Source organism: Rhea americana, unplaced genomic scaffold, assembly GCF_003343005.1.
Source record: "Rhea americana isolate MKP2758 unplaced genomic scaffold, rheAme1 scaffold_101, whole genome shotgun sequence".
Taxonomy (NCBI): domain Eukaryota; kingdom Metazoa; phylum Chordata; class Aves; order Rheiformes; family Rheidae; genus Rhea; species Rhea americana.
This window is the reverse complement of record NW_028185051.1, coordinates 2,889,244-2,904,101: the sequence shown is the minus strand read 5'-3', so window position 1 is coordinate 2,904,101 and position 14,858 is coordinate 2,889,244. Positions and strand designations below refer to the sequence as shown.

The 14,858-nt window shown below is 41.9% G+C and overlaps 1 protein-coding gene across 1 annotated transcript in view; it reads right to left on the bottom strand.

The window, feature by feature from the left end:
• Positions 1-673, bottom strand: part of BACE2 (beta-secretase 2) — a 51,808-nt gene extending 51,135 nt beyond the window's left edge. The window contains exon 1 of the mRNA XM_085305128.1: positions 2-673. Within this exon, the coding sequence (XP_085161254.1) occupies positions 2-315 (314 nt within the window). The 5' untranslated portion in view covers positions 316-673. The remainder of the gene's footprint in view (position 1) is intronic.
• Between the last annotated feature and the right edge of the window lie 14,185 nt (positions 674-14,858).

Below are 14,858 nucleotides of genomic sequence, written 5' to 3'. Positions count from 1 at the left end.
CGTCTGCGGCGGGGTCCCGATCAGCATCTCCAGGTAGTAGCCCCGGCCGGAGTCCCCCTGCAGATTCTCCACCATGGCTAAAAAGTTGATGGCGCCCCTGGGATCCGAGGCCAAGGCCAAGCCGTCCGTGTCACCGAGGGGCTCCTGCTGCCGCCGGCTGCTGCTCGCCGGCCTCAGCAGCACCGGGGCGGGCGGCGACCCGCCGGGGGCGGCCGGGGGGGACACGCGGAGGGGCAGGGAGAAGTGCGCCCGGCAGAGCCCCGCGGCGCCGGCCAGGAGGAACAGGATGCTGGGAGCAGCCAGCGACGTGCCCATCCTGGCGGCAGCGAGGCACTTCCCAACTCAAGCGGCTCAGGCAGGAGGCAGCGGCCGCCTGCCCGCGGGACTGGAGCAGCCGGGAAGGAGGGGGAGGAGGAGGAGGAGGAAGGAGGGAGCGGCTTCCCCACGCCCCGGCTTCATCTCCCCCCCCTCCAAGGCGAGCTCCTCCTCGCACGGCTTTCTCCCGCACGGCCCCGGCCGCTCCCCCTGCCCGGGGGGCGAGCGGGAAAGTTGCTCCCCTCCCGCCGCGGCTCGCGGAGAAACTTGCCCGGCGCGGCGCAGCCCGCAGCTCCTGCTAGCGGATGTGACGGGCCGCGGCCGGCGGCGGAAAAGTTTCCCAAAGCCTGAAAGGGACGCTGGCAGGGCGGAGAAACGCGGCTCCGCGCCGGAGGGGGGGGCTTGGCGCCCCCTCCGCCTCCGGCGGCTCCTCCCCACCGGCGGCTCCTCCTCAGCGGCGGCGGGGCCGCGGCGCGGGCGCGGGGGTGGCGGCGGCGGGGAGAGGAGAGGAGAGGAGAGGAGAGGAGAGGAGAGGAGGAAGCGCCACTTGCTAGCGGGGCCTGTCGGGGTGACCCGCCTCGCCGTGAAGTTGCCCCTGGAAATCGTCCTCCGGGCCGGGCTCTGTCGGCCGCGGTGAGGCGGCAGCTGAGGACCCCGCGGGAACGGAGGCCGCGGTGGGGGGCGGCACGGCCYGGAGGCAGCCGGAGCCCCGGGCGTTGTCACGAGCGAGGAAGAGGAGGGCGCCTGTGCCTTGGTACGGGGCCGCTCCTGGGCGGCCGCCAGCCGGGGCTGCTCGGGTGGCTCCGCAGGAGCGCCTGGCTGTGGAGTAGGTAACAGCAGCCGGCGTGTTGACAGCGGCGGCGTTTGTTGTGGAGAGCGAGTGTGGGAGCGGGCTGTGGGGGGAAATTCGTGTCCGTATTAACGCCGGGTTGTACTGGAGCGAGGCATGAAAGGCATCCGTTTATTAGACTGTGAGGCTTTAAACGTCTTCATCACGTGCAGGATGAATAACGATAATCCAGTGAGGCTTTTAACGATGGGAACGCTTAGGACAAATCAGTCCTTATACCTCTGGAGCAATGACAGTGCTAGAGAGATAATTAGAACAGTCCAAAATCCTTGAAAAAATAATACTGGACAAGTCCGAGCGGAGTSATTTGGGGATTGTTTGTTCCCTTCTCTGTTGTCTTCCCCCCATCCTCTATACTACATTAAGTGAAAAATGTCCAGCCCTAAATCATCTAAATCATGCACACTCTCAGGATCCCCTGACCAATTTGTTGTCCTAGGCAACCACCTGTTCTGTTTTTGTGTGTAAACCTGCTCGAAGTTGCACAGACTGAGAAAGAGAGCTCTCCCCTGCCATTGAAAACAACAAGGGTTCCCTCTTTTTCTCGATATGATGCCTCCCAAACATTTCCAAGTGTTTCACATGCATTAAATGAAGTATCCCTAGGAGGTAAACAGTACTGTTGCTCATTCTTGGGGAGACAAAGCAAACTATTTGCTGGAAAGCTATTCACATGAGGCGGTTTTCCATTAAAGAGAAATTGGAGCTTCCCTACCTCTACTTAAAGAAAAAAGGAGTTTTCATTTTTTTTCCATTGAGTTTTCAGTGAGTCACCTCTGTGTTGTGACTCAAATTCTGGAGACTTTTCCCCTCTCTTTGTAACTTCTCCCTTAGATCATTTCAATGCCTCTGGTGTGGTTCAGTGCTTTCTCATGCATCCGCAGCACAAAGTGGATGTGGTCCGTGCCATTTTCCCTGCTGCCTGCGGAGGTCTCCRTAGGGAGAAACAGACTAGAGTGCTCTTAACCTTGCTCTGCTGTGGCTRGCAACAGAATTGTCCTGACTGAGGACTTGAGAGGGCATATATGAAGTTTGCACTCAGAAGAATATTTTATTTCTGGGAAACTGCATCTCTTAGTAAAAGGTGAAACTGCGTAAACCCCTGGCAACAGGAAGCTTTTTACTTGCCTGACAGGTAGGAAAGTGAAACATTCCAGTCCTGGTATGCTTAGTCTCACCTGCTCTGGAGCATGAAGTTGGAAAACACTGCTCTAGAGTGATGACAGCTGAATATGTGAGGGAGTGGCAGCTTTGCTTACCGGAACAGGTTATCTCCAGGTTGCTGCAGTAACAGCTTTTTCTAATGTAAGAGGAATAGTAACAGGTTATGCTGGAAGGCCTGTCTAGTCATAGGTGAAGCTGAAGGGGAATGAAAAGGGTTAGGCTTCTTCATGGGTGAACTGAAAACTAGAGAAATGCCCCTGCCCCTTTGAAAAAGGCAATGTGAAAAGTAATGAGGAGTGTAAYTGAACACCCCCTCAGAGTGGTAGGGATATATTTATAACAGTGAGCAGCTATATACATTTTGGTTTAATTCTTTTACAGTACAGTAAGTCTTCCCCCTTGCTGCTGTTGCTAAGATACATTACCGTACTTCTGGATAAAGCAATCCCAGTCAGTGGAAGTGTATAGTTTTCAAAGTATAGCATACTTTGAAAGATACAGCATAGCCTTTAAGTGTTCAAGTGCAAACTTGTCTTTTTGTCATATTTAACTGTTTGCTAAAAGTTCTCGTCCTGTTATGCACAGGCCTAGGTAAACCTGGTAGTACATGTATCTCAGACAGCCGCTGCATATGGAGTGGTGTGTGCATAACCTTTCTGTGCTCCCTTCTCATGATCACAACAGGACTCAAGTTCATACAATAGTGTGCTGTGTGCTTTCTGTCTTGCCTCATCTCTCCTTTATTTACCTAAGAGACTGATAAGGCTGAGACTGTACCATGTGACTGTACTGGTGAGTAGCCCTAATGAATTCATGAACAGAGGCAGGAATGGGTCCTAAAGAGCAATGTAAACAGCTGTTCTTGAAAGACAATGTTATAAAGTCCTCCCAGAGAGCTGAACGTAAGTATATCCAAAACATTCCTGAGAGAGGAAATCATCTGTATGGAGTGCAACAACATTCAATGCATATATTTATTTGTGTACCACATACACAAAATAAATGAACTGCTGAAAATAGACACAATTTTAGTGTCTGATCTCCTTGTTTTGTAGAATATTTGGAAAATCTTCATTTCTGTATTTTTGATATTCTAAGTATATATTTTTTCAATAAATTCTTAATCTTTAGATTTCAGCCTATGCAAATTGGTCTCTTCAAACACTCATTTGAAAACTTGAATCACTGTGCCTTAAATCTTAAGGCTCTCCAAAGTGAACTGACTTTTTTGCATCTGTCTCTATGGCATAACCTTCCATCTATATTTACAGAAAACAGCATTTTACAGACATGGAACTGCTCTGTCGTATGGACAAGGCACATTAAGTCAGAGGGACAGTTACTATACAACAGTATTATATCAGGACTGTTGGGAAAACAAAAACAAACGGAGAAGAAGGCTGGAGGCAGCAGAAGTTTTGGACTAATAGGAATAAAGACACTTTGGATGACTAAGAAGAGATTCTCTGTTTCCAAAAGAGAAAGCTATTAGCTGTTCAGGTTGAGGCAGTCCTCTGCTGTGCATCTGAAGAAGTCAGGCTGACCTATGCTATCATTAGGCAATAATAAGAGAAAACAGACACAAAATACAGACTCCCCTTCTAAAATGCCTTTGTCTACTTTCTGTATTTCTACTGTTGAAGTTAATCAATACTACAGTTTTAAGACTGATTGCTCTTTACTTAATTGCACAGTAGTACAGAGAGAAGATCAGCCAATCTGTGGTGTGCAAATGGTTAATTTGCAGAGTGCAGTAGTCTTAAGAGGGGGGAGATTTTGGTCTTCCTGGACCTAACTGGGAAATGGACTTCTCTGTGTGTGATTGTTTTCTTTCTCTCAGCTTTTATTATACTTTAGGCCTGATCCAGTGAAATGTTGTTGGTAAATAACAACACCAAACAAGCAAACAGCAGCAGAGACCACATGGTCAGGCTCTGCTGAGTGTCTGCCAAGGCAGAATGTCTTTGAAGGCAAAGAACAAACCAGCTACCCTGTGGGAGGAGCTGTGCGCCCTGCGGTTCGGAGAGCAAATCCAGTGATACTGCTGCGGCTACAGTGATATCTCTGCTGTGCCAGAGTGAGGGGATGAACAGTCTGTGGCCTTGCTTAAGAACTGAGCATATGCACAGTGTATAGATCTCATTCAAAATGCCTCATGTGGCTGAAGAGTATGTGGTTGTGGATGTAGGTCCAAATGCTTAATGCCTTCATCACTTTACCATGGGTAGAAGAATCTTAGTAGGGATGTATTCTTTGCTGATCATTGTTTATGCAATTCAGTTTTATTAGTAATGATATATCTGTGTGGCTAAAGTTGAGTATGTGATGTTGCAGGTCCAGCTGTCTTCTGTCAAAGTTCCATTAAAAAAACAAGCAACATGTTTTCCCTAGTTGTCACTAAAGACATATAGTCACTATTGAAGCCTGSCTGATCTGGGAACCTATCACAGCAGACTTTGTTTTGTGTAGAGGCTGTCACCCAGTTGGGTGCTGGGGTCCCTATTCTGCACCTTCTTCCCTGGAGCAGTCTTCCATGTCAGCAAGCTCCACTCAGGAATCAAGCTCCTGTCCCTCTGGGTGCGGCCTCGCTCTCATAGAACAGCTCGGTGCCCCAAGATGTATTCTCTCTCCCCTGGGTCCCCAAACCTGCATGCACAACACCCTCTACTCTGTTCTACCTCATCCCTTTGGGAAAGAGTGATGTGTCACCAACCAGAGGGAGGCAATGTGGAAAAGAGCTTTTCTCAGCTTGTTCCGCTGCTAGAGCAGAGAGGCTGCACAGGTGTCACCATCCTTCCTTGGAGAAAAAGGGAAGGAGCAAAGGCAGAGGAGGCAGAAATACAGCTGCGGGTCTGAGTGTCTGAAAGTGAGGCTGGCACACAAGTAGGCCGAAATGCTAGTGCAGAGCATGAGTYGAGATCAATATCAGATTAATGGGTCATGAGCACCCCAATACTACAATATTGGTGATACTAATTCTTCTGATATCATGGATGTTTCACTCATTTCATATTGCATATGATTTGAATCTTGCTGACTGTGGGCCTGGTGTATTTTTTATTGATAGCTGGGAGAGTGGACCTTTGAGTTTCTGCCCTAGGTCTGAGGCAGACTGCAGGATTCGTGGTGAATGCACTGACCACTCACAAAACAAGGGTTATTTCTCCTCAGAAAACTCTGCAGGCTTCTTGAACTCTGTTCTGTAACAGACACCACAGAAGAAATCATTTGTGGGTTAGACCTTAAAATAATACAGTATCGACCTTCTGATTCTAGACTTTCCTGCACTACAAACAGCGATGGTTATAAATTTATAAACTATGAAAAATTAAACATGAAGTGAACTATAACAGCATTTTAAAAAACAACACATCAGAGCTGGCACACACTGCTGAGATTACTCAGATACTTTCATAACTGTGCAGGGCTGCAATCTACTTGCCCAGCAGTGTTAGACTATTCATTTACCATTAATAATAAGAGTAGAAAGAGTTGCTAGTTCATGAATGTTAAGGCAACTAGTAAGCTTGGTCAAGATTTTTCAGAACTACCTAGAACTCAATRTTTTGTGGGAAATAAAGGAGATGTGGTACAGAGCCCTCCTGAAAATCTGGACATCAGTCACTTTGGGGAGGTAATTGCATGGAGTATGATGTGAATGTTTTTACTGTTCCAATCCATCTATGCACCAGATGTTCAACAAGAGGATTGCAGGCATGTTCCAGGCTGCACACACTTAGAGGCTGCAACCAGGAGATGTTTTTAAATAAGCATCTCATTTGTAGAGCTATAAGTCTGTATTTGTGCCCATTTTTTGAGATGTAGAGAAATTTTGTGGTAGATYATGTCAGCTTGTCTGCACAGCCAGCTTAAAGTTGGGAAGTAGCTGGCTGTCTTTTTTTTTTTTGATAACAGTCAATGTGATCAACTCATTCTGGAAAGTCAAGCAATAAATGATCTCATGCATCACAAAGTCAGTTCCTGTAGCCCATATTTATTACTTGCTTTTTTTTGTCCACTTTTCCTATGTCACCCTGATGCTAACATGACAGTAGCAGAACTTTTGAGGTCTGGATGTAGCGGATATATTTACCACAATCTGTACAAATCTACAGTTTACTTAACTTGCATTCCTCACTTGAGTGACTGCCATAGGGACATGGAATATCATTTCTTTCCCCTCCTCCTGCCCTAGTACATTACTGGCTTCTAGTATGGATATGCTGATGTAATAAATGTAATTTCAAGAACTGATGGTTGCACATGTCCCACAGACTTCAGACCAAGTGTCTCAGCAACACTTGGATGAAGAATGAGAATGAAGAAGGAGTGACAATCTAGGTGTATGTGATTAGTAGGAATAATTAGGTTTCTCTGGTTAAAACAAAAGATTATTTGCAGCTTGACAGTGTGGGTCTTTATTTTGTATCTTTGGCTTTTTAGTCTTGAAGTGATGCTTTGTTGAATATGTGTGAAGTCTTCATCCCACTGGAAACAAAATTATTCCACCAATCCCAATGACTTTGAGCTAAATAGTGTATTCTGTATACTAGTCTTTTCTAACAACAACAACAAAAAAAACTTGAGCTCTTTTTTTYCCCAAAATTCTAAAAAAGATTATAGTTGTTCTGTTAAGCCCATAAAATAAAAGTCTGTATAAAAATGAATATGTTACTAGGAAAATAGTCCACAAGCACTGAAATATTCTTAACACCTAATCTACAGGGAAAACCCAGTGGATCTGAGAGGGATTTGCAGCTATCGACTTTGTAAAATAAGGTCTTATTGTTATCCTTCTGAGCCTCTGGAGACCCCTGCAATGCTTTACTGGGGCTAGAGGAAGGTGAAATGGAATCGTGTTTTACAGAATGAACTCCAATAGCAACTATAATGCTAGTTCATGATGTTCCAGGGTATATTTAGCCTTTTGAGTGTTATTGCTAATGATAAGCCCCAATGCTACTTAAAACTCACAGATACTTTTGAAAACTGATAATGAACTGTTTTTAGCCGTGAGTGTTGGACTTTCAACAGGGTAGAGCTAAAAAACAGTTTAGATATTTTAAGGTTAAACAAGTCAATTAGTAAAAGGACTGCTGTCCTACAGTCACCTGGTAATGAGGAGAGATGAAATGGTCTAGATAAAATATGCCCTAAGGCAAGATATTATGATTCATTTTTGAAAAAATGAGAAAGTTCTGTGATCTTGGAAAGTTTGATTACATTATTAATATGTAAAATGTTATATGCCTTTGCTGTCTTTACAGTAGTTCATTATTCCTCATCAGTTACAGGCTTGTAGGTCTCATAATTTATGTCTCCTACTGTTTGTTTCAAGTATCTAACAATGAGAATAATTACGCTTGCCTTTTGGTATTCTTTGTTTTCAGGAAACAATACATCAGGGAGGCTGTTTCAGAGGTGTAGACTCTCAAAGGCAGGCAGCCAAAAGAGGTAAAAGTCTGAAAACAGGGCTTAAACTTTAGGTAATTCTTCCCTCATTTATGATTTTACAGACCACTGAGGTAAGCCAGATTAACTTGTTGTTTGCAAGGGCAAAATCTGGCCATTTTACTTCAATTTTTCTTTCCTTCTTAATAGTTTATAATATTTCTTATGTTGAAGCATTAAAAAATATATTACTTGGAGCTGATAGCATGGCTTCTGGTTGAGAATGCCACCTCCAATCAGAGTAGCTTAAAAGTTTGCTAAACTTGAGGCTGAAGTTTCTCAGACCGTGAGTCTGCCAGATGCGCTGTCTCTCTCTCTCTCTCTCTCTTTTGTTTTTTTTTTTTTTTTTTTTTTTTTGTGCAAGCCTGTTTCCGGCATTTCTGAGAAAGGTACTGGAGAAAAATACGTTGTGTTTAGCATAAAAAACCCAGTCCAAGTGGGGGTATTTTTGAGAGAGAAGAAACTCTGGAATGTCCAGGTATTAGAAAGGAAAGGCTAAAATGAAATTTTCCTTTCTATGAGGTATATATATCTTCCATTGTTTTCATGAAAACGTGTCTGAGCACGGTCAAGTTACTCTGAGAAATCAGTTTACATATGTTCAGTAGCAACCCATCAGGCAGCTGATTTCCTCAGAGACTCCATTTACACTGAACATGTTCCACCTCTTTGTTGGTCTTCACTTTTGGGTTAGGGAGCACTGTTCAGTCCTGGTGTGGACTTGGTAAGACTTTCTTTACAGTTACTGCAGTGCTGCATACAGCAACAGTATGCTTCTGAGAATGGCTGGGCAGAATGCAAGGCAGCTTCCTCCCTGAAATGGAGGGAGGCTTAGGTCTGCTGGGTACAAGGGCATGGACAGAAGAACTGTGAAAGGGCAAAGAGCAATGGACCTGGACAGTAGTATGAGTTGGAGAGGGAAATAAGGCAAATATATTTGAATGGCAAGAATATGCTAGTGGCGCAGAGCGGAAAGGCCCATCGTAACTTCAATACATTTCTTACTGAATGAGGATATGAATGCAGTATGTCTGAGATGATTTGTTAACTCATTTAGATTTCCCACAAAGTAATCTGTTACGGTTTTTTGAGATGAGGAGGACCTTCTGGATTCTTACAGTTATAYCATTGCTCTTTCTTCTCTTTCCTTCCTAGTCTTTCTCTGCTGAATGAGTTTATTGACTGCATTTTAATACCTTCTCAAGAACTGTACACAAAAACCTTCACATACTGTGGTCTCCGTGGCAAAGTTTCAGCTGTTACTACATTTGAAAGTGAATTTCAGGAGATAGGACTGATAATCATATTACCTTGTCTAGGAAACAAAAAATAAGAAAAGTTTACTCAATGTTGTGGGTAATATCCTTTATTGCACTTCCAGGAGAATACGTGTTTCAAAAAAGAAGTGTGTTCAAGAATGGCTGTCTAATCTTTCTACAGTCTGATAAAGGCTCTAGTTACATATTTTGATCATATAAAAAGACTGAGTTTTAGGTTACCATGTATTAGCAATACACTTATGCTTCTCCCATACTCTATTAGTATATTAGTATACTTTACTAGTAAACCTTACGTAAGTACAGCAAAGCACTTAAAAGTCTGGCTGAATGAGAGCTATAACATGCAGTTTGGATTCTCTCTACCATGTATAAGCAGACTCTGCTCTAAGTATTTCGTAACAACCACTTGCATATATGGGAAAGATGGCTGGAATGCCATCTGCTAGGTGACCTTTGAAAACACTTCTGGTGTTGCTGCTTGCAGTACCTAAGAAGCTGGTGTTTACTGTATTAGTTCTCTTCTCAGGGAAAGAAGACATGGCAACTCTTTGTGGCTTGCTAGAAGATCATCAGAAATGTCACTCCCTGCTCCATGCCTGCCAAATATAATTAGAACTTTTTCTGAGGAGAAAAAGGGGTTGGACTTAAAGAGGAAGTTAAAACACGTGAAATACCTCATTTTCAGCTGTTGGTGCTGTAAATGGAATGAGGATACTAGTAATGGAGTGGAATTTATTTTTCTTGCAGTGAATACAAGTGTTTATTGACTTAAAAAGAAAAACTGAACAAACAGAATAAAGAAAGAAGCAGGCATTGCTGCTTTGAAGGGAAGAATGTTTTTATTTCCTACTTTGAAGAAATTGTTCAAGTAGTTCAGCTGTGTAAAAATGTGACCCCTCTAATGCTGCCAAGGGCAGTGAGATCAGGGATAATCTGCTGAGGAAATGCAGCTCACGCAAGCTAGCAAGAGAGCTTTGAACTTACAATACCAATTTTTCCATGCACGAAGCATATGCAGAAGGGAAGACTAGTACTGTTCTTTGTTTACTGAAGAATTTTGTTACCTATTTTGAGGAAGGTTCTCTCTGCTTTTTGCTGTAGATGCACATGGATATAAGGGATAGTCAAATTGCTGCATTCTCTCCTTCCCTCAGTACTTCCTTTTCTCTCCAGTTAAAAACTCCATGTAAGAATAAAGTGGCCTTAGGAAAAGTACATAGTTACATTTCATCCTTGAATTATCCTCCTTCCAAAGTGAGTACAAGATAGCTGTCACAAAAAGTGTAGACCAAGCTGGTACATTGCAGCATCATTACGAGGTGGTACAGAAATTAAAGCTCTGTTGCTGTTGTGATGGGTGATATCTAACACCACAGTCATGTTGTGATTCTGAAGGTCTGCAACTTATTATTCATTCATATTAATGTGGTACAGCAGTGCTCTTGTGCACTGCTCTATACATGCTCTGTGCCCTAATTTCCATCATAAAATTCAAGTGTTGCTTCCTCCTCTCCGTAATAGAAGTGAGGAGGAAGAAGTATGGATGGAGACAATTTGCTCTTTCTTACCTGTCCCTAGCTCATTAGCACTGCCAGGCCTATGTGGTGTCAAAGAGTTCTGTAAATACCAAAGGGAAGTGTCTGCAAGAATGCCTGTGTAGTATTAGGTAGTTCTAGGGTCCTTGCATCATTCAGAGGTAGATGAAGTCTCACAGAGCAGGTCTTTCTAATTAGAGGGAAAGAGACTGCCCCCCCCAACACACTGCTCCCCCTAAAATGTCATTGATTTCTTGTCCTTGGAATATTGTGATATCTTTTTTTTTGGCATCGCTTTTGTGAACAACTCTAGTAAAACTGCTCAGCCATCCCTTGCAGTTCCAAATTTAAGATCCCATTTAAAGTGGTCTTCTTCAGTGGGTGCTAACCCCACAGCCAAGTATGCAGTTTTCTGTGTGATGTGGAGGCACCCTCTGGCCATGCCTGGGGTTGTGCTTCTAGGCTTGCTCTCTGAATGGACAATGAATCTAATCCTTTGGGTGATTTCTTCCAGGACAGTGTGGACATACCTATTAAGTACTATAGAATATTAAATACCTTTGTAACTAAGCTCTTCAGCATATAGTATAAGATAAGGTACCTGTTAGACACAGGAGGAACATGGTGAAAATGTATTTACTACTGTTTGGGAAGACCTAATGCATTACAATAAGAGCATTGTAGAAAAGCTCAAAGGCAGGATTTCTGTGACATAGGATAATTAACTTATGCAGCACTGACTGAATAGTGAGGATAAAAGAAAATACTGAACAGCTGCCCATTCAGTGATTGTTGTAAGCTGAATAAGGAAGACATCCTCAAAAAATTAAGTGTGATAATGATGCTAAATAATAATGAGCAAAAAGAGAGAGAACATGAGAGAAAGTTAAACTGATAACTTTAATTCTGACTTTCTCTAGCTTGTTAGTGCTTGACTATGTATCTTTAAAGTAGTTCTGGTATACACATGCACGTGTTTATGTATGCACACACCCTCTTTGCAAACCCCTCAGTTTCAAAGATTAAGTCTCAAGCTTTATGGGAAGAAAAAAAAAACTTCCTTTGTACTTGGGAACATGAAATGATTCTGTCCATTTTTTTCCCTCTAGGAAGGTCTGAGTCAGTAAAAACATGGAATCATAAAGGAACTCTTTACTATAGTTTTGAGTCTTACAAATATTGCAATACTGATTCACTTATCTGTAAAGAGCAACCACTTCTGAAGTTCTTACTGGTAATTACTGAACATTGCCCAGCAACTCTTTAGATTAGTGTTAGGACAGAAAATTTTAAAATGTTTCATTTATTTAAAAGTGCAGCAGAAACAGATCTAGTATGTTGCTACTGGAACTGTGAACGTACCTATAATGCAACTTTAGTTATGAAGCCTATTATTTTCTTACACTTACAGTGATTATTCCTCTAACATATTGCTAATGTACAAAGGCCTAAATAATGTTACTTTAACTTTATTTTTTTGTTTATCTTTTTAAGTCTTTTTATGCTTTTTTTCAGGCTCACAGAGAATGTGTCAGTGCCTTCTCTTCCTTAGCTCTGATTTGTCTTTTTCTGTGTTTCCCTTTGTAAACTTAAAATGATTTCCTAATGTATGTAAGCTGGGATCAACATTTTTTTTGTTTTGGAAATGCAATAACATTGCTTTCTAAAGCATCTTTCTATTCTACAGACAATGGACTACGGAAGTGTTTATATCTGTTTCTCATTCTTCCCCTATTACTTATTTTGACTGTAGTCACTCAACACTTCCATTTTCTTCTTTTTAAGCTTTTCCTAGAGCTGTTCTTACTTCAACTGAAGAGTGTAAGGTTAAAATATCTGTTTTCTTCATTGGACAGTGACAATGTGCCTATTGTAGCAGAGGAAATTATGGTGTAACACTTCTCTGCAGCTCAGGCTTTGTTCCTCGTTCCTACTGTATGACTGCTTTGCCCCTTCTTGGAAGACAGACCCCAGACACAAGTTAGTGGAATCTTAGGGATGCACTAAGTTAGAAATAAGTTCTTCAGAAAAAAAAAATCCAAATCAAAAATGTAACCTTAATGATAATCTTTATGCATAAAGAAGTAAGGCCTTATATTGCTTTACTCTTCAATGCTTTTACTCTGTGTCGTTTTACTACCAGACATTCTTGCTTTTTCTCAGGAGTCCAATTACCTGAGGTGTCTTTGACATTGCAGATTATCTCCTTCATCATCGTGGTACTTGAGGTTTTTGTTCACAGTTCTTCCAACCTGTCTGATTGAACTTTCTTGAGTTTTTAACAGTTTTGAGGTGATTCTCTTAGTGGTGTGTCCAGGGTTATCTTCATATTTACCCTATCAACAACACTTTTGCTCCAGGCTAGTGATATTGGTACGATCACAGTACCTAGTTATGTTTTTCCTTCCTTGTCTGCTCACATACTCATCAATAATTCTATTTCTACCTCCTTTGTCTGGCTCTTGGAGAGATGCAACTGCTTTAAAGATAAAAAAAGAAAAAGATTATTTTCTTCCCCTCTGATTCTCACTATTTATCTTTTCTCACTATCAAAATCCTTGTCATTTTGGTTGTTATTGCTAAGAATATACTCTTTTTAAAGCCAATAGTGCTCTCCTCTGGATCCTTCTCTCCGACACTATCAAAATGGACATGTATATTTTTAAGAATAGTCCACTAATATTTCTACTTTTGGTTCAATTGATAAGCTCTTCCATGTATCTCTTCTTTTGTTCCTCAACATTAGATGTATTGTCTATATCTATTTTTCCATTTTCCTACTATCTCCTGTAGTCTTCAAAAGTTCATGCAAGTCTGACTTATTTTTCACGCTTCTCTGTTCTTCATGGTCCCCATATTTTCTGAAGACTAATATTGTTAGCCTGATATTCTTAGCTTATTCTTGTTATGGCTGTTCGTTTTTTTCTTTTCAGCTCCCTCAGCACTTGCCAGTTCAAATTCTTCATTTCAGCAGTTTTTTCATTCCGTGCTGTTTTGACATCATGTTTTTCTCATCGTTTGGAAATTTTTCATTATTGCTTTCACTTCTTATTTGTTTCCACAATTTAATATTTATTTATATTTAATTTTAAATTTCTTAAAGGAGTTTCTGTGTTCTGCTACTTAATTCCAAGCATGCTGACTCTCATATATCAACTTTGCTTGTCTTTACTACACTATGCTTTATTACTACTACTACTGTACTATAGTATACTTCCTTGTTTTTTCTTTATATAACCCTTCTCCAAGTCTCATACTGGAAACCATTAGAGCGGGAAGGGGCCTTTTACTTCTTGATTCATCACTTTTCTGGTTCTCTTCAGAACCAGGGTCATTTTAGGGTTGTATTTCCCAGAAGGACAAAATATCCCAAGACTTATTTAGAAAGGGACCAAAGCTAAGAGAACTCAGAAGCAGCTTGTTTAGTGCCTGAAACAATATTGCAATAAGTAATGTAACAACAGGAGGGGAGGGAGAAGGTGGCTATGGAGAGAGTCTCAGGGCTCAGCTATAAATGGCATGCCTCAGGCTGCACAGTTTCTTGATCTCTTTTATCCCATGCATTTTCATTCCATGTGCCAAATGCAGCTGATCACAGCACAGATGTGCTGACTGAGCCTCGTGAAGCAAGAAAAGGTCTCCAGCACTGTGCTTCATACGTGCTGGGAAGCCCGGAGGCAGGACTCAACTGTGAAAGTCAAAGGAAAATACTTAAAATTTGGGGATACATCGTATCATTGAGCCTCATAATTTTATCATGAGTCTTTTGGTGTTTGATGTCTGTCTGTAATACCCAAACTCCTGTAGGCAGGTATTTTTGGTACTTCTCTTTCATTAAAACAAGCGTGCTTCTAGCCTTTACATTTCTAGAGGAAAGAACACTAGATATGAATGTATCCAAAAGACTATAACCAGAATGTGGTTGTGTGGAGTCTTTTTGATTTTTAAAAATTATGTTATGATTTTTAAATCCATCCATTTTAAATCCATCCAAATGATAATGTTGTTTGAGAATGTGTTCAGAGTTTACGGGGAGCAAATAGCTCTCTTTCCTATCAGAAAAGATTCCTATCCTATCTCTTCTTTTATAGGCCTTTGTAATAGGAGGTACAGTGGAAGAAAGGAGTTTTGCTGTAAGAGTATCACTGAAGGAACTGGACTTGCATGATACAATTACCAGGGGTGAGGCACAATCAAGACTGAGGAAACTGGAAGAGAGCTATGAGAAACTGTTGTTGTAGGAGGAGTGCCTGAGAGGATAAA